The sequence below is a fragment of the Leguminivora glycinivorella genome, chromosome 6 (genome assembly GCF_023078275.1).
Source record: "Leguminivora glycinivorella isolate SPB_JAAS2020 chromosome 6, LegGlyc_1.1, whole genome shotgun sequence".
Taxonomy (NCBI): Eukaryota; Metazoa; Arthropoda; class Insecta; order Lepidoptera; family Tortricidae; genus Leguminivora; species Leguminivora glycinivorella.
In genome coordinates this window covers 6,875,258-6,903,098 of record NC_062976.1, presented here as the reverse complement: position 1 = coordinate 6,903,098, position 27,841 = coordinate 6,875,258, and the positions used below count along the sequence as shown (strand labels likewise).

At 38.7% G+C, this 27,841-nt stretch overlaps 2 protein-coding genes across 4 annotated transcripts; both read right to left on the bottom strand.

The window, feature by feature from the left end:
* Positions 1–233: 233 nt before the first annotated feature.
* LOC125226804 (putative RNA-binding protein EEED8.10) lies at positions 234–7,875 on the bottom strand. Of its 3 annotated transcripts, XM_048130908.1 has the most exons (8): positions 7,686–7,875; positions 7,114–7,250; positions 5,594–5,808; positions 4,168–4,275; positions 2,926–3,385; positions 2,296–2,431; positions 1,591–1,696; positions 234–969 (listed from the first exon to the last, which is right to left on the bottom strand). In XM_048130908.1, the coding sequence occupies exons 1-8, from the start codon at positions 7,736–7,738 to the stop codon at positions 838–840; spliced, it is 1,347 nt and encodes a 448-aa protein (XP_047986865.1). In that variant the 5' UTR covers positions 7,739–7,875; the 3' UTR covers positions 234–837. The 3 variants fall into 3 exon arrangements, with proteins under 3 accessions (XP_047986865.1, XP_047986866.1, XP_047986867.1); XM_048130909.1 differs by lacking the exon at positions 4,168–4,275; XM_048130910.1 differs by lacking the exon at positions 234–969 and having other exon boundaries at positions 1,523–1,696; positions 2,298–2,431.
* Positions 7,876–14,153: 6,278 nt separating this feature from the next.
* LOC125226805 (eukaryotic translation initiation factor 3 subunit H) lies at positions 14,154–27,812 on the bottom strand. The gene is made up of 6 exons (XM_048130911.1): positions 27,663–27,812; positions 26,450–26,667; positions 24,969–25,128; positions 16,134–16,338; positions 15,207–15,358; positions 14,154–14,389 (listed from the first exon to the last, which is right to left on the bottom strand). The coding sequence occupies exons 1-6, from the start codon at positions 27,804–27,806 to the stop codon at positions 14,189–14,191; spliced, it is 1,080 nt and encodes a 359-aa protein (XP_047986868.1). The 5' UTR covers positions 27,807–27,812; the 3' UTR covers positions 14,154–14,188.
* Positions 27,813–27,841: the final 29 nt, after the last annotated feature.

Genomic DNA, 27,841 nt, shown 5'->3' with positions numbered 1-27,841 from the left:
CAAGAGAAGAAATCCAATATCCAACCAGCGTACCGAGTTTTTGAATAGTCGAATCTTAAGCATTGCGAGGGATTCAAGGCACGAAGGTTAAACTAACTGTAAAACATGAAATTCAATAAAACAAATCCATCACTTTACAACATTTATGATTCAAAATCATCATTTACAGGTCAATCCTAGCTTAGACATCAAGTGTAAAGTTGTAATAAATTACTTTGCACTCTTGTGTATAAAATGAAATTTACTCATGTGTTTTGAAATAATCGAGAGAGCCTTAGGACCAGTTGCATCAATCACAGTTAGCAGACGGGTGCGTAACGATTGATATAACATTTTTGATATATGTATTTTAGTCGTAATAAGGATCATTTGAAATAATTATTGAAATGTAATTAGTATAGAAAATAAAGTAGAAATTTTGTTGTTGCCTATACCAAAATGTTAATTTTGTCTAATGAGCGATTATATCCGTTAAATATATACCAATATCAAATATTACCAAAAAAAGTTAAACCAATCATTACACACCCTTAGCAGTCTTCTACATCAACGTCAGTGCGTTTTCACATTAGGTATCCGATCCGATATCGGATGTCGGAAGGATTTCAAAGGCAAAAATCAAAGATGGCGGCTTAAATGTATGGGATATCGGTCCTACATCCGATATCGGATCGGATAATGTGAAAACGCACTCACGCAGTAGAAAAATGGAAATATTGGAAAATTAGGAAATTTCCAAACAAAAAGATTTGCTAACGCTAAATTCGGTAAAGGTCTGTTTGGTGCAACCGACCCTTAGAGAGCCTTTACCAGCAGGTGTGGTGAAAAGTAAAATGTTTATAAATTGTCATTGTCCTCGTCGTCACTGATGTTTCTGTCTTCAGCGCCATTGTTGTTGATCTCAGGCTCTTCATCTAAGAAGTCGTCAAATTGCACGACGTAATCACCAAATATGTCCTGTATGGGGGACTATTCAAACATTTAGTAACACTCCGACAGTCAACTATTAAAAACAAACAACTGAAATTTTTACAATGTGCCAATTCAAAGCTAAAGTTGAACTACACAGTTTAGCAAAATTGTCTCGGTTTAACTATTTTAAAGTAATATATTTCTGACCTCCGGCCGGAATGCGTCAAATTTTAGGCCGCTGCGTTGTTACTAAGTTTATGTACTTATTATAAACGTTCACTAAAGTTGTCAAGCCGATAAAATTCGTTTCTCCTTTGCGGACGTATTGGTGTGATAGAAAGGAACAAACGAACTTTATCGTTTTGATAATTTTAGTGAAATAAGGGGTTACTTTGACACACCTTGGCCAGTAAATAAGAAAACCTAAAATCATATATTTATTGCCCTCTGCTCCGCCTTGACCAACAATTACATATGTACTGAGACATTTCTTGCTTTACTGGTCTAGGTATATAATCAATCTACTATTTATTTCATCGAGACACTTTAGGTATACATAGAATGCTTATCTTCAGCCAGGGCGCACTCTTATGGACGCAGTTTCCATCATATTATTGATGTTACAGGCCGATGATGATGGTGATGACTATGATAAGGATGATGATGATGATGACTTACCCAAGGCACCGGTCGGGTTGGCACGAAGCTTACACCGGCGGGGATCGCTCGCACCACTCGCCTGCGCCGCTCCGGCCCATCCTCATTCAGGGGCGATGACCAGCGACTGTTCATCAAATTATACACCGTCAACCGGGGTGAATGTGGATGCCCGGGGTGAATAGGTGCGAAATTAAAAATGCGATTTGCCTGACACTGAAGTTGGTAATCAAACTAATGTCAATTGTAAACTGTAACTTATCAAGTTGTCAACGCAAACGCAATGTCTAAAAGTTTATTTTATTTATACATTAGACATTCTATGTAAATACATATAATCATAAATCCAACATTATAGTTCTGGAATGTCTTGTGGACTTTTTAAATAAGTATTACTTATACATAGTACCTACATAAAGGATAAAAAAATCGCACAAAACTCTAACATTAACTAGGTGGAAAAAAAAAACAATTTTTGTATGATACAATTAATTTGGTTTGTCCATCCATACCCCGGTTTACAGTACTTAGGTATTTAAGCTAAGCTAAGTGTTAATAATTTGATAAAGCAAGCAAAAAAATGGTTCAGAAAGAGTTTCGGAAAGAATTTATTCTATTTTGAAATTGATATTGGTATCTTTATTTAAAACATGACCTAGCGGTAAGAGCCTATCCTAGGGGTGAGGCAGTTATATCAATATGAGTAATATAGCTTATGGTACTTTCACCTGGAGCTGAGGACAGTAGGCGATGCACGCCAGCACATCATAGTCATCGATGTCATTGACGGTGTACGCCATACTGAGCCAGCGGAGAGTTGGCCCCGCGGTGCGACATAATGCTTCTACAGCTTCAGAAGTCACTGCGGTAAAATCATGTTTTTTAAGCATGGACGAATTAAGGGGTCCAATTTTTCCCTTGAGGACTCCAACGAGTGATCAATCCCTATGCGACGGTGGAATGGAAACCGTCCCATCCCTTCGCTGTATGAACTTTGAAGCCTGCAGGGCGATTATGCTCGCAATTTATCATTTTATCGACGTGGATAAAGCATTGTGGTAAGTATTACGCTGAGATGAGGCCATTTCGTGGCACTTCATTCCTTTCTGTCTTGTTGTTATTATGTGTATTTTGTCTTACCTGTGTTCACGAATAAACGTTTATTCTATTCTATTCTATTCTATTCTATTCTATTCTATTATGTGAGTGTGAGAGTGACAGATGTCTTAAGTATCCACGTTGATAAGTGATAAAACTTAAAGCATGATGTTTCTTAAATGGCGTTATTAGGTTATCCTACAGCTAGTATATTTAATCACCATTGCATGTCTTTATGTCTTACCTGGTAGAACTTACCTTCAGCATGGTTTATGTTCAATGACTCCAACTGTTTGCATCCGCGAGATATTACTTCCAGCCACTTATCGTTCACCCCCGTAAGCCAGCTCAAGTCCAAAATCCGCAGACGACTCAATAGACCGATAGACTCCAGAATAGATACTTCCAAATTCATTTGCTCACTGTCATAACGTATAGTAAGCTCCTCCAATTTCGGCATTCTACCCGGCACATTCAGAGGAAATATCATCCCATCCACTTCACTCCTGAGGTCGAGCTTTGTAAGACCAGTCAGGTTGTCTAATGCAGAGTGTAGGTGATCATATATCAAGTTTGTACAAAAAATAAGACCGAGAGATTTCAGATTAGTCGATTTTAAATGAGTTAAGCAGAGCCCCGTCACGTATTCGTTGTTGCGGATCACTAATTCTTGGAGATCGTCGCCAATGATAAATTTACTGATACATTCTTCGGTTGCCTAAAACAGGTGAACATTTGGATAGGTCATGGACAAAATTCAAAAACTTACAAGACCAAATGACAACGTTTCGGGGTCAAATCGTGATATCCCTTTCTCTCTTGATGTCGTCTATGTCCCCGTAGCAGAAATAGAGATACTATATCTTAGAACTACTAGTGAGTACCTATGCTCTCCAGCGCCATCAACAATGCATGATGAAAGTGTACAACGAAACTAGGGATGATGGGATAACAAGGATAGGATTGACAATCTTCATACTAAGAATCGTACCTCTTTTAGCGCCACCCATTAAATAATATCATAACCACACCGATGATACCTACTATTTTTTTCTTCAAAATGTGTATTGACGTCATATCATGATATTAAAATAAAGAAATATGTCATTTGTTCTTATAAAAAATAAAAACTCGCAAAAATATTTGGGGTAAATATGATTTTGCCACTTCCAGGCTGCAAAACGAAACAGAGCTATCTTAGTTTTATCCCTAAAAGGCCCATACATTTCAGGGATAGGTACCTACACTTTTTGTGGGCTTTGTCAGTTCCGGTGCAAATCGTCCTTAATACTAGTCTGAAATTTTATAGACACCGAACAATAATCAATCAATATTTTTAAAATGTCTCACAAAAGTTGTGCAACCCAAATTAATTAATTAAAATTAATAACATACCGGCTGAAAACAGGGGAGGCCTTTGCCCAGCAGTGGGAAACAATATAGGCTATAGAAAAAAAAAAACATACCTACGTATGAATTGTTTAACTTAATTTAACTTACATGTTCCATGTGCCTAAACGATATTTGTTTTAGTTGGTGTATATTGACAGCAGTGGCCATCTTATGCATCAATAAAAACGGTATTTTAACAGCAGAATAGTCTATAAACTGTAACATAAATTATTACACAGTAAAAAAACATACTCATGCGAAATAAGACATCATGTGCAAATATTTCAGAAGTGTAGTACTCACATAGACACATAAACTACACTACACGGGGCAGTGTAGTAGTTTTTAAACATGCTAATTTGTCATATTGCCAACAATGAGCGCTGGTAGCCTAGCGGTAAGAACGTGCGACTTTCGATCCGGAGGTCGCGGGTTCGAACCCGGCTCGTACCAGTGAGTTTTTCTGAACTTATGTGCGAAATGTCATTTGATATTTGCCAGTCGCTTTCCGGTGAAGGAAAACATCGTGAGGAAACCGGACTAATTCCAATAAGGCCTAGTTACCCTTCGGGTTAGAAGGTCAGATGGCAGTCGCTTTCGTAAAAATTAGTGCCTACGCCAAATCTTGGGATTAGTTGTCAAAGTGGACCCCAAATGCCGAGCCCAGTATATGTAGACAGAACCTACTCGCACTACACTGCTGAAAAGTTGCAGGTACATGTAGGCAAGTAGTTACAATAAGGCCCACTTGCACCAACCACTTACGAGCATTTCTTTTTTTTTTTTTTGCCAATAAAAAAATTTTGATTGTTTTAGGGAATTTTAGGTCAATTGTACTCAGAATCACGAGTACTTTCAATCTCACTGGGAGACAAAAAGTGTCCCAGAATTTCCATACATTTTTATTACTTTCCTCTTTTGTTACCCCATACAACATGTACGGAAAATGGTAACAAAATAAGAAAAAATTGTATGGGACAATTTTTTGAACTACTAGGATTGAAAAAGCTAGTAATTCTGAGTAGAAATAGCAAATTTTTTTTTTCAAAAATATCACACTTCCTAAAAGTGGCAAAAAAAAAGTTAAAACTCAGTAGGCCTAGCACATGATTGCCGCGGGAGTATGTCGCTGCGAGATAGATAGCACGTCTTCTTCTAACTGTATTAATGACATAAGGACGGGTAGTCTATCTCGCGGCGACATACTCTCGCGGCCGTCATGTGCTAACCCTGCAGGGTTAGTGGGCTGTCATCTGTCAAATTCCATACAAAATTGTGGGTTCGTTGGTGCAAGTGGCCCTAAGTGATTAGGATATAAGCTGAGTTGGACATATCTTCATGGATGACACTAAAATAATATATCGTCACTACTTTTAAAAAAACTTGTATCTTCGTCTGTCAATGAAAAGAAAATTGTAGTAAGTATGTATGGAATGCATATAGACTTACTGTGTTTTAACTTTGAGGAACAGCGTGAGATACGAGATTTTTTAAAAGTAGTGACGATATGACAATTGTCAAAAAAAATACGTACCGAAAGGTGTATTAAATTTGGGCAGTTTCCTGTTACGATTTTAAAGGTCGCATTGCTATTACAATACGAAGCTACTACTGAACCCCCAAACTTTTGAGTAACTTGTTCAAACATGTCACGAGTTTTGACATGTGTTTCTGGTAGTTGCAGTATGCGGCAGTTTACTCGGGTGTCTTCGTATTTGAATTCCACAGGTTCTATTCGGATGTTCTGACCTGTAGAGTAAAAAGTATTTTACACTAGCTTTTGCCCGCGGCTTCACTCGCGTTAGAAAGAGACAAAAAGTAGCCTATGGCACTTTCCATCCCTTTAACACTCCGCTTAAAAAATCACGTCAATTTGTTTGTCCGTCTTTCACGGCAAAACGGAGCGACGAATTGACGTGATTTTTTAAGCGGAGTGTGCTTAAAAAATCACGTCAATTCGTCGCTCCGTTTTGCCGTGAAAGACGGACAAACAAACAGACACACACACTTTTTTTTTTAATAATATTAGCACATATTAGTATGAATTATCATACTTACCTATAAAAGTTAATTTACTTTTTGTACCAGTGACACACATCACCACAAATTTGAATAGACGGTGATTTACTCATACCTATTCAAATGATTTCTTGTTTAGAGTGGATACCTAATTGAACGGTAACGTTTAACATATTATATTGAAATTAAATTTAAAATTTATGATGTATCAATACCTTTTCGGTGAAGAAAACATCGTGAGGAAACCGGACTAATTCCAAGGCCTAGTTACTCTTCCGGTTGGAAGGTCAGATGGCAGTCGCTTTCGTAAAACTAGTGCCTACGCCAAAACTTGGGATTAGCTGTCAAAGCGGACCCCATGCAGGCTCGCATGAGCCGTGGCAAATACCGGGATAACGCAAGGAGGATGATGATGATGTATAAATACCTACCGTGGTATGTTACTGTATTTCGTATATTATCTGCTCGGGAAGCGCCGGTGGTCTAGCGGTAAAGAACGTTACCTACTACTTTCAACCATCGCGGGTTCGTATGCTCGTATCTTAAGTAAATTGGTAATCCAGTCCCATGAGTTTTTCGGAACTTATATGCGAATTGCTATTTCAGTCAGACCCCAGGTTGTCATGAACCGTAGTAAAATACCGGGATAACACAAGAAGAAGATTATGTTACTCGACTTAATGTCTTATGTGCCCCAGATGGGGCAGAGGGCGTCCAGCCGTCCACACTCCACAGTGCGTCGCCATCCCGAACGGTTTTGAGCTTCGCGCTTTACTTCGCTCCAGGTCATAAACTTCGCACAGCTCCGTCCTGTATGGCAATCGCGGAAACCGACTCGGAGAGTTCAGCTCAAGGTATTTCGGTCCAACGTGAAATCCGTGTTGCTGTAGGGATGTGACTTAAGTTCTGTGGATGTGACACATCGAAGGTCACTAAGGAAAGGACATCTCGCAACGGCTGCAGGTCTTTGTCAACCGCTGTCTTCGCCGCATCCTCGAAGAATACTGGCCCGAGAACATGTTACCTAATACCTACCTCGTAAATACAGCAGCACCGCTTCTTGCCATTTGCGACTGACCCTCTCTGCGCGTACGATGTCCCGGACAGGCACGAAGCTCAGCACGTGTCTCCAGCAGTCTTCGTTAAGGGCAGCTAGAATATCTTCTTGGTGGCTAATCATGGAAACATAACATTCGTGAACCACGTCCGTAAACTCTTGACGCCTTAAAAACATAACCTAACGCAGGAACCCATAAGGCAATTAGCCTTCTGAGAAACATGCGAAAAAAATCGTGATAATTTTTAGTGTGACAATAGGTATTTTCAATGACATTTTGTTGAATTCGAAAGTGCGAAACTCAAAAATCGCTCCCCTTCTGCTTATGCTCCAGTATTACTTGTGTACCAACATCACTGGTCACCGTGATAAAACGTAGGATTTACCGAATTGGCAAAAGCTCTAAGTTGCAGCCTTTATTCCGTTTTTCGGGCTTTTACCGATCGGCACCAATAGGTTTAGTAGTAAATCCTAGCATTTACCAGCACACTACTTCGGCCTTATACCACCATGTAACATACATAAAAATATGTAGGTAGATTATACTTACGCGTACCACTTGGTTTTCTGTTTTTGTTGCGGTTTCCCGATATTAGCACCCATTATTTTACCACAAGGTATAGGTACTTATAGTATTTGTTTCGAGGTGTGATGTAAGTAGATTCACTGAAACTTTACCGCAAGTTTTACAGTATTTAATTAATTACTTATAATATAATTACATATTTATTTACACGTCAATCTGTGTAACAGACTACAACACAAAATGCAACGCTGATTAGACAATTTTCTATATCTTTTTATCATATTAATCTTATCAATTAAGCAGTTATTTATATTTTTATCAGTCAGGTACTTCCCAAGGAGTTTCCTATATAGGTACTTCCCTGTACACAACTTTGATAACAAAGAAAAATACCTAGTTACATATACCAAAGAGGATCGAGTACAGTTTACTGACTATAGTATAATATAGTAGACTATAGTATACTGCCCTCTCTTGACACAGGCTTAAAACTTTTGAACCTCAGTTTTAATATTTTGGCCCATATTCTTAGCTTATTATGTTATGCGTGACAGAGCCTTTCGCGGCGTTTCGTTTTCGTTTCGCGTCGCAGAAATGCCATTAGGCTACAGAGCCTGATAACGATTCAGTGGGTTCAAGTCCCATCCAAGGCAGTAAACTTCCCCTTTTGGTTTATGTCTAAGCAGCGAATATATAATAGTTGGTGTAAGCTTAATAGCATTTAGTTACCTGATACAAAATGAATCCAAAGCTGTTACTTCTGAAAATATTCCTTAGGTACAATTGCATTTATATTAGCTAAGTATGCATTTGCACTTGATTATCTTGATGTCCAGATTTACAAACAATTTATTAATTATCGTAACACAGCATATTACTTCCAAAAATGTCCAAAACTTTATTTACAAAAAAAAACTAGCAGCTGTTCCACTGCGGTTCCGTCCCATTTTGCGGTCGGCCATCTAATGACGCCAGAATTGGGACATTCGGGACTAAGTCCGATGTCGCCGACATATCATTTCCTTTCCCCGATTGCTTTATTAAAACCTCTGAGTTTACAGCACGCAATCTCTTAATAAAGTAGGTACCTATGCTTAGGAATCACAGCGGAAGACATCATTATATATTATGTTATAACGGACATGCAACGTCATTTTGTCGTCAGTAGTGCAATATAAAAGCTGGTTGCTTTTGTCCCAGATGTAGGTATTGCTTTTAGTTGATTAAGTAGATAATTTACGGGAAGTAAACTAAATTTAAGTTGCAAAACCCGTAAACAAACATAGTAAGAGCAATGAGTACTTTGCAATCAAATTAAAGGCTAGTAAAAAAACATATCGACTGTGATTTCTCGTTCGTGAGACATTTATGCGTTTGATATTATATAATTCGCAAATTAATTTATTAGGTAAATAAGTAGGTAAATACATTAAAACATTACATGGCATCAGATCGCACAAGGCAGGGGCGAATGGCGAAGTCTAGAGCGTCGGAGCCGTCGGAGGCCAAGATCCATTTCGGGCCGCTGAGCCAGCGAACTAGATATAACTTCAACTGGTACCTAGGTACTTATAAATCTTATAATTACTAATATTGTCTTCGGTTACCGCGATAGTTACTCATGAAATAAAACTATGGAAACGGATTAAATCGCGTATAATGAATTTAAAATACATCCCGAATACAATTTTGTGTAGATTAATTGGTTAATTATTTTTTAACAGAGTAATGGTAAATTTTTGAATATTGTATAACTGGCTTTATTAATAGTGTGTGAACCTGCCTTAGAAATCTATATTATTTGTGGTCATGGTTCGTTAATATTTCTTGTAAGTGGGTAGCTTTTGCACATTTTAATTTTTCCTCAGTCACCCGTTGACCACGAACGCTGTAAAGAGTTCGAAACGTCGGGATGTATTTTAAATTCATTATACGCGATTTAATCCGTTTCCATAGTTTTATCTTATAATTACTACTTAATATAGTCCTAAGTGCACTCAAAGAATTTAATAAATTTCTTTCGCTCTTAGCGTCGCATGTTACACAGTTACAATCTGCTTAATTCGTCAGGATCACATCTCAATCGCCAGGTACCAGGATAAAGCAATTTCGTAATCAAGGGACGGTCTCTTTGTGTACTCTAATAGCCCCTATTAGAGGATTAGTAGGAAATCGTGGAATTAAGCACTGCTGGTGGAAAACAAACAATTACCTGGCTTTGTGGCATCCGATCAGTCGTTATGTAATTTTGAAATTACTAGCCGGCGGTTAATGGGGGAAGGTTTATTAAAATGATTATAAGAGCAACTGCTACTGAGAGACATTGGACGCCTGTGGTGGGTAAGTATTTATTAGACAAGGACACCTGCGTCTTAGAACTTTTGGAGGTTTTTAGTGAACCAAAGAATTGTAAAGCCGGTTTATACTTTGTCACACGCGTCACAATAACGATCAATACGGACTCCTATGCAAAGTTCCAACGGACCGTAAGCAATTGAGACGTTGTCTAGGTACCCATGGTAATCATGAGGTCGAGACGGGACAAGCCAAATTTGCCCTTTTTTGCTGTTTAATATTTCGTATTAGGTATACTACGTATGCAAAACAGAGTAGGTAGGTGTCAGGAATTTTCAATGTTGTCTAAAAGTATCCATCTAAAGATACATTTTGATGCAATTAGAAGCTAAAAATAAAGACTTTTTAAGACATCACAATTTTATTTCCAAATATAAAATCAGTTTTTTGTTTAGTGACTTTAGCGTTGTGAAGAGCCTGTGTGACGTATAGCTTGGCCAGACTCTGGGAACAGAATCGGCTGATGTGCTAACTGTAGGTATTGATCTGTCCGGCCACCATCATGGGATAAGCCAAATTGAATCCTGTCTTAAGAGCGCTTTCAAAAAATCTGCTTGCTCGCATTTCGACGCCGGCGGCGCTGGCGTGCGCCTGTGTGCAGACGCACACTATAACCAGAAGCATAACGATTGTAGCCTGCGGTACAGACATAGCGTGCGATCCTCTTCGAACCAACCTTACGTGCGGCTAGAGCGAAAGGGATAGCATTCATGGTCGGTACCGCCACGCCGTCAGTGGCGTTGCGGACTAACCATTATTGATACTTGCGTAAAAACACCACCATATATATTACATATTTGCATACATGATTTCGTGCATAAATACTTGACCTTTTAGTTTAATTATTAAACTTATCAAAGTTTTTTTTAATAAAACGTGTGTAGCCTTGGAAGAAATAAATTAAAAAACTTTTATAATATAATAAATTGTGTATATTGTCTTCTGTCACCGCGATAGTTACTCATGAAATAAATTTATGGAATCAGATTATATCGCGTATAATGAATATAATCCGTTTTCTTAGTTTTATTTTATTTTGTATATGATATGTTTTCTAGGTTATTTTCGGTGAAGGAAAACATCGTGAGGAAACCGGACTTATTCCAATAAGGTCTAGTTTACCCTTTGGGTTGAAAGGTCAGATGGCAGTCGCTTTCGTAAAAACTAGTGCCTACGCCAAATCTTGGGATTAGTTGTCAAAGTGGACCGCAGGCTCCCATGAGCCGTGGCAAATGCCGGGATAACGCAAGGAAGATGATGATGTTTTCTAGGTACATATACAGAGTGGGGCCTGTAACAAAGGCGAAGAATTGAACTCTAGGCTATTCTCCTTAAGCCGTTTTCACACTATCCGATCCGATATCGGATGTCGGAAGCATTTCAATAGAAAAAATCCAAGATGGCGCCTGTAATGTATGGGATATCGGTCCGACATCCGATATCGGATCGGATAATGTGAAAACGCACTTATACTGATCAACATTTGTTCGGCGACTTTTAAAAATAACTTGTATTTTGATTTTTATCACCCTTGAAAGTTTTTTCTAAGAGGTAATGTATTGCGAATTCCGTTAAGTCTAAAGTGTGACAGACAACGTCAATGACAACAATAATGGCGTACATTGAAGCTAATATTTATTTTGTATGAAAAATTAAAAATTTAAAGACTTCATAATTTTTAAAAGTCACTGAATAAATGTTGATCAGTATAAGGAGAATAGCCTACAGTTCAATTCTTCGCCTTTGTTACAGGCCCCACTCTGTATATAATGGAACTAAGATCGGTTTTCTTTAATTTTAAGTAGTTTTTTTTAATATTTAAAATGTGTTTTTAGGGTTTCGTAGTCAACTAGGAACCCTTATAGTTTCGCCATGTCTGTCTGTCTGTCCCTCCGTCCGTCCGTCCCTCCGCGGATAATCTCAGTGACCGTTAGAACTAGAGAGCTGAAATTTGGTACCAATATGTATATCAGTCACGCCGACAAAGTGCAAAAATAAAAAGTGGAAAAAATGTTTTAATAGGGTACCCCCCTACACGTAAAGTAGGGAGTGATTTTTTTTTTTTCATTTCAACCCTAACGTATGATTTATTGTTGGATAGGTATTTAAAAATGAATTACTGAAATCGTTTTTTGATAATATTAATATTTTCGGGAATAATCGCTCCTAAAGAAAAAAAAAGTGTCCCCCCCTCCAACTTTTTAACCATATATTTAAAAAATATTTAAAAGTCACAAAAGTAGAACTTTATAAACTTTCTAGGAAAACTATTTTGAACTTGATAGGTTCTGTAGTTTTTGAAAAATATGGAAAACTACGGAAGAGCCGAGCGGCTATTTACCAACGTGGCTTTAAAAACCGGCCGAGAGCGTGTCGGGCCACGCTCAGTGTAGGCACTGAGCGTGACCCGACACGCTCTCGGCCGGTTTTTAAATATTATGTTGTTTTAATTGCATGGAGCACAGGAAGGTCCACATCTATGTATTAGTTTTTTGTAAGGAAATACAACTCTACGCTACGCCTACCTGCTTTAGTTGACTGTTGACACACTGAGATAGTGGATGCGCCAGAGTATAAAAGAGTGATTACCATCTCTTGTCAAAGATCTTGTTGAGACGAATCAAACGAACCCAAACACGAAGTGGTTTCAAGACCTGGTCGTGGAATACTCTTGACTACCTTCCAGCTTCACCATCAGATCCTGGGTACCATCTCTTGTCAAAGATCTTGTTGAGACGAACCAAACGAGCCCAAACACGGAGTGGTTTCAAGACCTGGTTGATGAATTCTCTTGACTACCTTCCAGCTTCATCATCAGATCCTGGGTACCATCTCTTGTCAAAGATCTTGTTGAGACGAACCAAACGAGCCCAAACACGAAATGGTTTCAAGACCTGGTTGATGAGAACTCATGACTACCTTCCGGCTTCATCATCAGATCCTGGGTACCATCACCTCTTGTCAAAGATCTTGTTGAGACGAACCAAACGAGCCCAAACACGAAATGGTTTCAAGACCTGGTTGATGAGAACTCATGACTACCTTCCGGCTTCATCATCAGATCCTGGGTACCATCACCTCTTGTCAAAGATCTTGTTGAGGCGAATCAAACGAGCCCAAACACGAAATGGTTTCAAGACCTGGTTGATGAGAACTCATGACTACCATCTGACTTCATCATCAGATCCTGAGTACCATCTATTGTCAAAGATTTTGTTGAGACGAGTCAGTAACCTCAAATGATATTCAATAATAAATAATACTTACTAAAAATATTAGTCAAGTTAATTAGTTAGTTACCAAAGTCGTCAACCCAAGGATCAAAGTTTTCGGTCGCAGTATACATGCAACAGTACAGCCAAACACGCACACAAGTGCGGTTTTGGACACGGCGGGTGCCGCACACAATGACAAAATAACTTCGCGATCGTCGAGCCGCGTGCGGAGCGGACTAACATACGTCCTGCCTCTACAAGCTCTGCCGCGGTACTGACATCGCAAGCGCGCGTAACCGGTAATAAGGAGGCATTTTTAAAAAATCGTCAAAAATATTAAATTGCAATTAATAGAAAACTTTTGCATAAAATCTGTTTGAGTAAGCGTTGCAGATTATTTTTATATTAAAACTACTTCAAAAACACGTAAGTTTTCGAAGAAATTGACACTTATTCTGAGGTGATTTCTGAAACAAATTGGATTCATCATATCCTCATTTACTCTATTCTAAAGCCTTATAACAAAGAAGTAGTCTCAGATGATTGTAGTACAGGATATACATAATACAAATTTACCACTTGAAGCATTCAAAACTATCAAAATTTTACAAATTAGACGGACTAAGTCAGCACTTTTCGCGGGTTTTCCTAAACATGCACCAGAAAAAAAATCATAATTAATTAAGTGAGTTAGTTTTTAAAAATCCAGTCTCACAACATGTAAGTTAAGAAGATGTCCTAATCGAATCCTGAACTTAATAAGTCTTTTAGATGACGGAAAGTGTAGCATTTTGCCGACTAAAACTATCAATTTTACATTATTACGACGTTTTCGTTGAATGCCCTCTTAACTATTAAGGGGCAGATTTAAATGTTGCAAAAACGGGTATGTATAGAGTACAAGAGTTAAAAATAAAGACTGTTTGAGACATCATAATTTTATTTCCAAATATAAAATCAGTTATTTTGCTTGGTGTCTTTAGCATTATGTAGAGCCTGTGTGACGTATAGTTTGGCGAGACTCTGCGAGCAGAACTGGCTGATGTGCTGGCTGTAGGTGTTGATCTGTCCGGCCACGATCATGGGGTTGAGGCGCAGCGGCACCGGGTGCGGCTTGAACAGCTTGTTCACGTCTTCCTCGGGGAGCGGCGGCTCGTCCTGAACAACAAATACTAAGTTTCATACAGGTAGGTACAGATCGTTTCACGAAAGCTGACATGGATGGAACAAACGAAACTCTGTATTATCTCTGTGTATGGGACATTGTCGTAACCAAGTTATACAGGTGCGAAAAGTAAGACGCTCGCAACGAAACGATAAACTTTAAAATAAAATTGTTACTGCGCTAAACTTACGTATCGAAAATTCAAAGGGTCTTAATTACATTTGGCAAAAAAGTGACGATTTAAAACATTTGCTTTGAGAACTTCCTATTTTTCGCACTTGTATCTTTTCATGTACTTGTCCAGGGACGCGTTACGACAGGTATATAAAGTTATGTAAAGTTTATGAACAGATATTTATTATTTTATTAACTAGATGGCCTATTGGTTGAACTCGCTCACCAACTCCATTAGACTGTGGATATATCCCGGGATGTGTGTTATGATACCTTAGCAGCGCGGGCAGCGTTCTCCTGCGCGCGCTTGAGCAGCCAGCGGTGCTTGTCTGCTGCTTGCGCACAACTAGCTGCTGGTAGCGGTTGAACTTGATAGCCTCCTGGTTCAGCTCATTCACCAACTGCATTAGACTGTGGAGTTGCCTCGGGATGTGTCATAATGTGTTATGATACCTCAGCAGCGCGGGCAGCGTTCCAATGCCCGCGCGCTTGAGCAGCCAGCGGTGCTTATCCTGCTGCTGCCGCACAACTAGTTGCTGGTAGTGGTTGAACTTGATGGCTTCTTGGTTTAGCTCGCTTACCAACTCCATTAGACTGTGGATTTGTCCCGGGATGTGTCATAATGTGTTAAGGTACCTTAGCAGCGCGGGCAGCGTTCTCCTGCGCGCGCTTGAGCAGCCAGCGGTGCTTATCCTGCTGCTGGCGCACAACAAGTTGCTGGTAGCGGTTGAACTTGATGGCTTCTTGGTTCAACTCGTCCACTCGCTCCATTAGGCTGCGAAGCTGACCTGGAATCACAGATAATATATAAGATAAGTTCAACAAAACGAAAAATTGTCCTAAGGCGGCAAATAAATAAAAATAAAATAAAAAAGCCTTTTATTATAATTGTATTATTACAATTTTTTACATTAATTTTTATTTAATTAAGCTGGTGCATTAGACCCTTTTTTGGGTCCATCAATTTCCACATGTCCCTATCTTTGGCAATTTGGATCCAGTTTGGGCCAACAGATTTTTTAATATCTTCGTCCCATCTTGTGTATGGTCAGACCATACACAAGGCGGCAAATAGACAACGTAAATGTGTCTCGACCAAAGCAGCGCACGAGTTTTCCTCGCGTCGGTAAGTCTGCATTGGGCATTTGCCGCGTGAAATATTATTTGAAAGCAAAAATTAAATAAAAACGAATCAACAAATTGTTACACGACAAGCATCCTGTTAAAAATTGGCGTATTATAATTGCAATGAGTACTACGCATCACTATGTTTTGTACTCCGTTTTATGGAATTCAAAATGTCAAATAAGGAAATCAATTTTCTTAGGGGCGATTGCACCAAACAGTCCGTTAACGAATTTAGCGTTCATTAACTATCTTGTATTGCAAAATTCCATAGACTTCTGCTGCGTGTCGTTGATGTGTCTGTTAACAGAGGTTGGTGCAACTGGCCCTTACTGTTCATATATTTAGTAAAGGTAAACTTTTTCACTTCAGTGCAGTTTGTGTTTAGTGCATTTTATTATTTATAAAAAAATTGAGAAAAACGAATGTGTTACTCACCTTCCAATACTGAAGCGGTACCCAGATCCAGGAACTTGGAGCCCTCCTCCTCAGGGATCATCTCCGAGAGCTCAGACATCATGATGTTGGTGAGCGGAGAGTTGCGGATCACAATGGGAACTTCAATGAACAGGCTCTCGTAGCCAATCTTCAGGTTGCGGAGCGCTTCGGGGGTGTAGTCTTGTTCTTTGTACATTTGGATGGCCTGGAAAATGTAATGTTTAGTTTTGTTAAAAGGGCTTTCATGTGAAAAATAGTGAAATCACAAGCGAGCGCTAAATCATACCGTGTGATATCAAATGAAAGGGATTAGCAAGTTAGATAGATAGATAGATAGATCTTTATTGTTCAACCGTGTTACACAGGTGTTAATTCATTACATTAGTAGGTTACAACGGTGACCCAATTCGGGTATACAATTATCACTTAAAGCTAAAAAACTATACTAGGTATACATTATTAGCAATCATGTCATGGCGAATCATAATTATCAGTCATATCTTTCAAAGAAGTCTTTTAAGGTATAAAATTCATTGTTAATTAACCATTTCTTTAAACTAGGGATAAATTTGGAGTCCTCTAACATTTTTAATTCATCTGGCAGCTGATTAAAAACTCGAATGGCAGAGATCACAGACCAACCCCTATAGACATCTATTACAAGACGACTCGCAGTGGCCAGCCTTCCTAGTATTTGCACTGATATAAGCGCGGGCGCTCGCCGTGCCCGATCAGTATCGACCAAGTAACAGACCCGAAAGCAGCGCGTGTTTTTCGCACAAAAAAATTGGAAAAGGGTATTTTGATGCCTTAAAGATGTCCACCTGTAGTGTGAAATGGTGTGGAAAGGTAACAAGAAGCTCAAATTTAAAAACAGACGGCATTACATTCCACAAATAAGTCATATTTATAATTTATTCAGAGCCGGCATAGGTCAACTTACATTGGCCACTTACGCGTCAGTAGAGGGACAGTCATACTTCTGTCCCTTTTCATCTGGCGCGACTGCCCGCCGTCCTTGAAACGGCCAATCACAGCGCGCTTAACACATTCCCCGCCCGCTCCTCGCACCCCAAACACTGGCGACTCGTATCGCGCACAAAATATACAAGATTTCTACTCTATAGGAGGTTCTCTGTGGGCAGAGATGTATGTGCTTTTGTCAAAGATTTTATTATTGACTTGAGGCAGTTTTAAATCATACTTATATTGAGAGCGGAGGTTGTCACGGAGGGAAGCTAATGTTATGAAATAATTCTTGTTGCTCTTCAGAAATTTACAAAGCTCGTATATATATATATGCCAGTTAGGGTTAGAAAACCTTTCTCCTTGAAAACATTTCTTAATGAGTGTCTATAATGAAGGCGAAAAATAATTCTTAAGCACTTCTTTTGCAAAATGAAAGTGGTCTGCACGTCCATTGAGTTGCCCCAGTATATTATACCATATGTCAACAGAGAAAACACGTTGGCATAGTACGTGGTAATAACAACATCCTCAGAACACGTTTCGGATAATATAGACAATGCGTAACACTGACTGGAAATTTTACCATTAATCTTCTCTATATGATGTTTCCATGTTAACAGTGGATCAATTGTTAAACCTAAGAAATTTATGTTGTCAACTTCTTCTATTGAAATGCCAGACTCTATCACATTCAAATTTGCTGGAGATTGTTTGCAGTTTCTAAATTGCATAAGCTTTGTTTTTATTAAGTTTACGTTTAGGTTTATAGATTTTAACCAATCCACCACTGTCTTAGATAGATAGATAGAATACTCTTTATTGGCACACCTCAGCAAGAGATACAGAAAAAAGATACAGCGGAGACAAAACAAATGATTATAAATAGAGGCAGACAACAGGCGGTCTTATCGCTAAAGAGCGATCTCTACCAGACAACCTTTGGGTAGCGGAAATAAAAAACATAATCAGAAAGAGTAGGTGCTTCGAAATGAAAAATCATACTTATTCTAATTTCCAACACACAAATTGAATAAACATACACATATAAGAGAATATAAATAGACTTACATAAACATACTTAAATAGTAATATACAGCAAGACAGATATATAGTAACAAACCAACAATATACAGCAATCATACCAACCACAGAGTAAAAATAGCAATACGATCACTAAGGGAGAGATAAATAATGTTCTTTAAGCATTTTTTTAAAAACAGAAATAGATTGAGCCCGTCTAATGCCCGGAGGTAGAGAGTTCCAGAGTCGAACAGCTTTGAAAGTAAAAGAGGAGTTGTAAAATTTTGAAGAAGAAGATGGGACAGACAAAAGTAGACTGCGGGACAACCTTACAGAATTAAGGTAACTAAAACGCGCCTTGAGATACTGGGGAGTTGTAGGAAGAAATAAAATGCAATACAAGAGGGACAAGATATGAAGGTTACGACGATAGCGAATAGGGAGCCACTTGAGCTGTGAGCGAAAGTGAGAAACATGGTCATACTTGCGTAACCCAAATATGAACCGAATGCAAATATTTTGGATGCGCTCAAGTTTATTTAGTTGGTCCTCCGTTAGGTCAAGATATGAAACGTCAGCATAGTCTAAGATTGGGAGAAGGAGAGTTTGGGCAAGCGCAATTTTGGTCGGAATAGGTAGAAAATTTCGCAGTCTCCTGAGGGAACATGCTGAAACAATCATCCTTCTGCTTACTTCGCCAACTTGAGGTGCCCAAGATAGAGTACTGTCCATTAGAAGTCCCAGATTTTTCACCAACGGGGAGTAGGTTATTATAACGCCATCAAAGTAGATTGGAGGCAGAGCATTAAGGTCGATTCTCGATAATAGTTTGGGACTTCCAAAGACGATACTTTGGGTTTTTGATGGGTTCACTTTAAGGCCAAAACTTAGACTCCAGTTTAAGATTATCGCCAAGTCGTTGTTTATGCAGCTAATGACTGATGGAAGATCCTCAGCTTTACCTTGTGAGTAAATTTGAAGGTCGTCGGCATACAGATGATAATGAGAAGAAAGGTTATTGGTAATGGAGTTTATAAATATAGAGAAAAGTAAAGGGGACAACACGCCGCCCTGCGGTACGCCAGCCAGCGTGTCGCACCAGGATGAGTGAAAATCATTTACTTTGATACATTGCCGACGACCATTTAAGTAGCTTCGAAACCAGTCGAGTGCCTCAGGAGATATGTTAAGCGTCTGCAGTATACCTACTAGAATGTCGAAGTCAACAGTATTGAATGCATTACTAAAATCGAGTAACGTCAATACTGTTAACTTCTGTTCATTCATTCCCGCTCGAATGTCATCGGTGATTTTTACGAGTGCAGTAGCCGTACTATGGCCGGGACGGAAACCAGACTGGAAGGAGTTTAGGAGATTGTGTTTGTTCAAGTACGAGGATAGTTGCAGGTGAATAAGACGCTCAAGTACTTTGGAGAGGAAAGGAAGAATGGAGATGGGACGAAAATCAGAAAAAGAAGAAGAATTTGGCTTTTTAGGAATCGGAACCATATAAGCATCCTTCCAGAGCGAAGGAAAGGAACATGAGGAAATGGAATTATTGAGTATAGTGGAAATAATAGGAACAAGTAAGTCGAGAAGGGGAAGGATCATAGTACGGCCAATGCAATCAACACCGACGGCGTTAGAAGTTATGGAGACAATACTCTTCTTAACATCACTCTCAGCAAAACGCGTGAAGGAAAAAGGAGCTGAGCCTAGGGTTGGTAACGAGACAAGATTCTGAAGGGTCGCCTCCTTAATTGGTCCATCAAAGACGGCGGAAGTCGAAAAATGCTGGTTTAAGAGATTATAGTCGATATCTTTGGGATAGGAGTGCTCTTGCGGCTTACCAACTCCAAGCGTCTTGAGGAATTTCCACACCTTCGCAGGGTCCCCATGTTCGACGGACTGATGGATATGCCTTCTTTGCGCATCTCGACAAACAGTATTACAACATACATACATACATACAATCACGCCTGTATCCCATGAAGGGGTAGGCAGAGCACATGAAACTACTCAAGTTTCAGTGCCACTCTTGGCAAATAAGGGGTTGAAAGAAAATGAAACTGTGACATTGCAGTGACAGGTTGCCAGCCTCTCGCCTACGCCACAATTTAACCCATATCCCACAGTCGCCTTCTACGACACCCACGGGATGAAAGGGGGTATTACAACGATTGCGTAAATTATGGTAACGAGATTTGTTTATGTCGGAAGGGTTTCTCTTGTACCGAGACTTGGCGATATTCTTCTTATGAAGCAAAGCCTTAATTTCCTCCGTAAGCCAAGGAGCAGGTAGATGTTTCACCTTGATAGGACGGACTGGAGCATGTATATCGTAGAGCTGAATAAGAAGGGAATTGAAAATTGATACTTGTTCATCAATAGTACCGGCTCCAGAAATCACACTCCAGTCAATATTCAATGCGTCGTTCAATAATTTATCTCTATCCATCCTACCAAAATTTTGCTGTAGCAGGATTTTAGGTTTGGCCTTAGGTGGTTTAATTTTGTAGGATAGATAGAGTAGATCATGATACGAAAAGGCATCAGCAGCGTACTGACCAAACTTAGCCACGTGATCAACGGAAGATGTAAGACATATATCTAGTAGAGAAGGCGTACAGTTCGGGAACCGATGCGTTGGGCCAGAGGGGAGAATATTTAATTTGCAAGCATGAGCCAGGGACTTCAGAGACCTAGTGCGATAGTCTTATATATATAAGAGATCTTTGAGGAGACAAGTATTGAAATCCCCCATGACTATATGGTGGTCAAACGACGGCAAGAGGTCCTCGAGGAGGCTTTCGAATGAAGAAAAATAATTAACATTGAGAGAAGGAGAGTAAAAGACCCCTGAAATGAAATGAAATGAAATGAAATGAAATGAAATGAAATGAAATATTTTCCAAGTAGGCATATTACAATGCGCTTATGAACGTCAAACAAAACTACGCCGGCTCTAACCCTACGCCTCAGCCTCGAGAAGATTTCAGTCCCCCTCAGTTGGAGGAGGGTATCCACTATGGGACCGGCAAGAAACTCGGCGGGCCACTTCTTTTCAAAACATTACATCTTATATTTAACATGCATTAAAAAAAACAAGATACAATTTAATAAGCAAAAGTATTCATAAAAAAAAAATATTAACACAAGAAATTATACAAAGTACAAAGCTATTATGATTATTAATAAGAGATTTTAGAGATGTATAGAGTCTCTAAGTGTCAAAGTACATCTAAAAAAATTATACATGAAGAAAAAAACCGAATAACTAAAATAACTTTAGAGTTGTAAAAGACTCTTGTTGTCTTAAGCAAAGGAAAAAAAAAATATATGTATACTTAATCTACTTTTTTCCTTGGAGATGTATATGGTCTCCAAGAGTCAGAAAGAAAAATAAACAAACAAGGACCGAACAGAGTGCCTCAACGTAATCTCATTCAAAATTAATGTTACATAGAATAGCATAGCCCCTATTAGCTGAAACAGACCGGTCTTCACAAACAGCACCCGTTCACGAATATGGCGCGCATCTCAGCCATCGCCTCCCTCAACCTTCATTCGGGAAGGTGGCGACCCGATCAACGACGTCACCGTAAGCAAAGACTTTTTAGCGAGCATGACATGTTCAAGCTGTCCGGGCTGTATTAAATATTCCAATAATAAGTGAATACGGTATACCTAGATGTAAGACACAACATTCCGTGCTTGTATGTTACATAGTTTAAATTGACTTAATTGAAAACAAGATCTTGGGAGATGTAAAAGGTCCCCACAGTCAATTATAATTAATGGGATATAATAAAAAATAAAAATTTGGAGGTGTAAAGGTTCTCCAAGTGTCAAAAGAACTAGAAATAGAAAAAAAAATGCGTATGAAATACAAATTTCACGTCAAGAGACTGTTAAGCTAGCAATCTCCAACTAATTCTACAGAATACATAACTAGTATGTACTCAACAAGTCAATATATATATATACCAAATTATAATTATACAATAATAAGGATCAATAATTTAAACAGCCAGTAGCAACAGCGCCTTAAGCATGACACAATGTCTCCCCGGGACACTGCTAGCAAAACTATGACAGATTTTGAGCCTGGATAGTCGGCCATGGTGTAGTATCTCCCAGGTAATCATCAATTTTGTAGTACCCCTTTTTGAGAAGTGCACTTTTTATGTACTTCTTGAATGAAGTAAAGGGCAGATCCCATGCCTCTAAGGGTACCTTATTATAAAATGTTACACAGTTTCCCAGGAACGATTTCTTCACTTTCTGTAGACGAAACTTGGAAACCGCTAGCTTATGTTTGTTCCGTGTATTATAACTATGAATATCTGACAGTTTCTTAAAGGACTCTATATTCTTATGAGTATACATTATCACATCTAGTATGTATTGTGAAGCTACTGTAAGGATGTCTATCTCCTTAAAGCGTTCCTTCAGTGAGTCACGTGACGCCATGTTGTAGATAGATCGTATTGCCCGTTTCTGGAGAACGAAGATGGTTTGAATATCTGCTGCTTTTCCCCAGGCCAATATGCCGTAAGACATAACACTATGAAAGTAACTGAAATAAACTAGGCGAGCTGTCTCCACATCAGTTAATTGCCTAATTCTCCTTACGGCATACGCGGCAGAGCTCAACCTTTTTGCTAGGGCAGATATATGAGGACCCCATTGCAGATTGCAATCTAAAGTAAGACCAAGAAAGAGCGTATTCTCGACAAAGTCCAGGTTTTCGCCATTCAGCGTGATGGTAGTATCTGTCTTCCTTACATTGGGTAAAGAGAATTTAACACATTTCGTCTTCTTGGCATTAAGGAGCAAGTTATTTGCTGTAAACCATTCTAGTACCTCCTTCAAAGTTTCATTCACATGGCTATAGTCACTCAGTTGCCTATCAACTTTGAAAATTAGTGAAGTATCATCAGCAAATAAGACTATCTCACATTTGTTCTTTACAAGACATGGCAAATCATTTATATACACAAGGAAAAGAAAAGGTCCCAGAATAGAACCCTGTGGTACTCCAAGCTTTACAGTTGTACCGTTAGATTCAGTACCATTTACAACCACTTTCTGGGTTCTTTCGTTTAAGTAAGATTCAACAAGCTGTAAAGCTTTAGAGGATAGACCGTAGTGCTTCAGCTTGTGTAGTAGTGTGTCGTGCTCCACACAATCGAAAGCTTTGGAGAGATCGCAGAAAATACCGATAGCATCTAACGAGAGTTCCCAGGCATCGTATATGTGCTTGATTAGCACAGAGGCAGCATCTGTCGTCGAACGACCTCGTGTAAAACCAAATTGCTGATGCTGAAGTAATCCATTCGTGTTAAAATGTCGAAGCAACTGGTTCAATATAATTTTCTCAAACACTTTGCTGAGAACGGGAAGTATGGAAATTGGTCTAAAATTTCCAAGGTCATCCTTGCTGCCTGATTTAAACAGAGACCTTAACCTTAACAACCTTACTATACTTCATCAGATTGGGAAACACACATTCCCTAACACAAGCGTTAAACACATCGGCTAGATAAGGTGCCACGACGTCAATAATTGAATACACGACTTTCACAGATATCCCCCAAATGTCCTCACTGTTTTTAACTTTTAAGGACTTGAAAGTTTTAATAATCTCTTCGGGGTCAGTAAATTGGAAATATAATTCCATGCTGCATTTCTTAACATTGTAATTGTCCAAGTAGAGACCTGCCTTAACTACAGAGGAGTTTAAATTCCGTGTAGTATCAGTGGCTATGTTGGTGAAAAAGTGTTGAAAGGCGCCAGCAACATCGTCGTCTGCAGACAATACTTGGTCTTGAACTTTTAGTGTGTAATGGCCATCACGGGGTTTCGTCTTCCCGGTTTCAGCGTTTATCATATTCCAGGTAGCTTTTATTTTATTGTCTGCCGACCTGACCTTCTTGCTTAAGAAGGAGTTTTGTGTGAGAGAAAGAAATGTCAAGGAAAAGATATTCTGCAGTATCGGAAGAAGGAGAAGGCGGTGAGACACGAATAATGGAAAAGGGTATATGCGAACGTAAATAGATAGCTACTCCCCCACCAGGCCTTCCAGGGCGATCATTCCTAATTAAATTGAAACCTGGCAAAGAAAATGAAGTGGACGGCAAGCAAGGTTTTAGCCATGATTCCGAAACAAATCTTTCTTTACTGTATTGCTAATGTTTGAGCAAAAATTGTCGTCTATAGTTTCCCCAGAAAATAAAATTGTAGCATCGTCGGCAAACATTACACAGAGTTCTTCAATAATATCTGGTAACTCGTTTACATAGATGAGAAATAAAAGAGGGCCTAAGATACTGCCCTGGGGAGTAGTTTACAAATATATAACATGTTATAGCACTTTTTCTACTTGGTCTAACAAATTTTGAGAAAATATCCTGAAGTGGTAATAATTGTGACGGTGATGGCTAGTTTTCATAAAATTGCCAAAATAATAGAAATTTATAATCACTAACGCATAAGAGCAGTTTAATTGATCATTGCAGATTAATTTAGCACCAAAATAACTTGGATGTTATGTACATTTTCAAAGAAAATTTCACTTCAATTTAGGTAATTTCTGAAAAAAAAAATCTTTTTACCCTCACTTTTTACTTTATTCCAAAACCTTAGAACAAAAATGTAGTCTAATGCCTGGATAACGCAAGATAAGTGAGTTTGTGGTACTTGTGCGTCACCTCCTTCCTCGTTGTTTACATAAAAAGTTACATGTAAAGTTCTGTGCTATCAATCCTACTTACCATTTTTTAAACTCTACAAGTTTGTCACAAAAATAATGTTTGATTGTTCTTTAATATTAAATATACCAACCTGAGGCGTTAACCTATAGGCCTTCAGCGTAAGGAAGCCGCGCGCGGACTTCTTTGTGTCATAGATGACGACCACACTCTCCTCGATGGAGGTCTGGTAGTGGTACTGTGACTCCAAGAGTGACAGGCTTAAGAAGTTGCCCACATCAGCACTTTGATACCTGAAAACAGTAAGAATATGGTAAATATGTAACACTTATTTCATTATCAATTATTTTTTTAAAGGCCTCTATTGTAAATGGAATTTGCAATTTATTTGGGATAGTCAGCTATCCATACACAGAGGTGCTCTCCAGATCATCTATGAAAATATGTAGTATGTACTTTTAGAAGACAGAATTTTATTTTATTAGCTAAAGATCAAATATACTAACTTCATTAAAAAAAAAATATTTGAACCTTTCATGAAATATTTCAATTCACTATAAAATATAGTCCGACAAAAAAGAGAGAAATCAATAAATAGCAAACAGTGTCATCCCAAACGAGACAACACCACAATTTATGCCAGGCAGGATGTTTATATAAATTATTTCAATAATAATTGTACATACAGATGATAGTAAAATTGTATGGACCATGATAAAATATGTCAGAAGATCAGTGCAGGACGCCACCAGCAACATGCTGAGATTAGACCATTTCATGGCACCTTCTGCTTTTGTGTCTTTTTGCTTGTATGTTTTCTTTTTGTTTGTGTGTGTGATAACCACAGATTTCGGGAGATAGGTCATGCCGGGCGATTTGTATAGAATACGCCTGTCACAAGGTCTGCGCAACCCACACAAAGCACCAGTAATTGTAAAGATAATGCACGCACACACCTAATCCACACACACTTGTAGCTGGACGCTCCTATTGCGCAATACACGCGCATCATTTCAATGTATGTGTACACGCGAACGATAAGCGAGCGCGATCGCGCACGCACACAACGATAAATAGCGGGAACGCCTCGCCTCGTTTCCGAGAAAAATGTCTCACTGAGTGAATCGTTTTGTACACCGTTCATTGCGGCGCAAAACACTACACTGTTTACAATATGTTCCTTGTGTAGCCGCAATGTATAATGAACGTTTTAAAGCACAAGCAAACGTAAGGTTACATGGTACAACTCGGAGTATTACGTTGAATTCGTGTTTTATGTGAAATAAAAGGAAATAAATAGTATTTACCTATGAAATGTTATCCTATCAGCTTGGAAATTATTCAGGTCACTGCGATGTTTGCAAGTTATTATTGCACACTTCGGCATTTTTGATAAAACTCGTTTTTCGTCGGTGAACAGCGCGCGTGTACACTCGATGACAGCGGACGGCGAACAGGCGGCGGTGTAGGCCCAATGGGCCTACATCTGCGACCAGGCCGCGCGCGGCTTGTCCTCTCTATAGAATTTTTTCCTCTGAGGTGATAACTTATTTCTATTTTATTCTATTCTAGTGAAACTAACTGTGAATCATTTGAAACTCTCATTGTACATACCATCCAACATGGAAATGGTCAACATTAACCCTCCGCAGCCTCCTCATCATGGCGAGCTGGTACTCCTCCTCATCCATGGTGTCATCGTGCTTGGGGAACGGGAAGCAGTTGGTGATCTCCAGCCGGTTCTCAACCACCAGCCCGAGCAGGGCTCCCTGCGCCACCTCCATGTTGCTGCATGATTCTTCATGGCAGTGCTTCAGGATTTTCATTACCGCCTGAAAGAAACATAGACAAAATAATCAAGGATATTAACTTTTATCAAGGTAGACACAATTGAGTACCACATGTGACGTTTCAGGCATGCAAATTCAATTTCATGTTAATAATAAACAAAATACATATCACAGTAATATGACGCAAATATGTTAAATATGTAGTAGGTAAATGAATACTGTAATAGTATATTATCAAACTACTGAAATTTGGTAATTTGTTCTGAATAAACAAAACATCTTCAATGCAATTCAGTGATAAAACCTTTTTCACAATGTATATTTTTTTTTTTTTATTTGTCTTACATTGTTTAAAAACCAGTGCAACTTTTGTGCAATTGAACGTTATCTAAAGATATCATAAGGATTGCACAAATTGTTGACTTATGTAAATACAAAACAAACTCAAAACAATAAACATAAATCAATTAACTTCCATGTCAATGTAAATAACAAGTGTGTCATAGCTCATTATCTAAAATAAATAGTGCGATCAACTGAGATCATCACTCAATTCGGTAACCTCTAGGCCCGTTATAGAATAAAAGTAATACCTGTCCTAAAATGACCTATGACTAATTTTATTCTAACTCAGTAAACAGTTGGACAGCAGGCATAAATAAATAGAATAGGCAATGAAGGGAGATTTATGTGAGCATGGGACCTTCGTTGTTTGTTTCACACCAAATGTTTACAATTATAGACTATGGATTTGAATGATGTTTTTCAGGTTGGGAACATAACCTCCAAACTAAAATAAACTTATATTCTAAAGGGGTTTCCAAAGACAATTTAAATCATGTTTTAGATGTTACTGTAAATAATTACGAGAATTTAGTACACTTTGTTACTAGATAAGCGCTAGAATCATCATTTAAAACAATAAAACAAGCAACTTTCTGACGCGTCGACAATTTCAGTTTTCATTGAATAAATAGCACTAGATGATGAAATTTTCACCACAACACACATTTTATGAATTGGCTTTATTTACTTACCAGTCCATCGCACTGAACGTACGTAATTGCGGCTTCATTTTCAGGAATACGTCTAGCAGACCCACCGCGGCTCGCCATTTTTAATTTGAAAGATTTTACTGAACGAATGAATAAATTTTGATAGTTTGTGCTGTCTCGTTTCATTCATTCTTTTTCACATGGCAACACCATTCAATCGC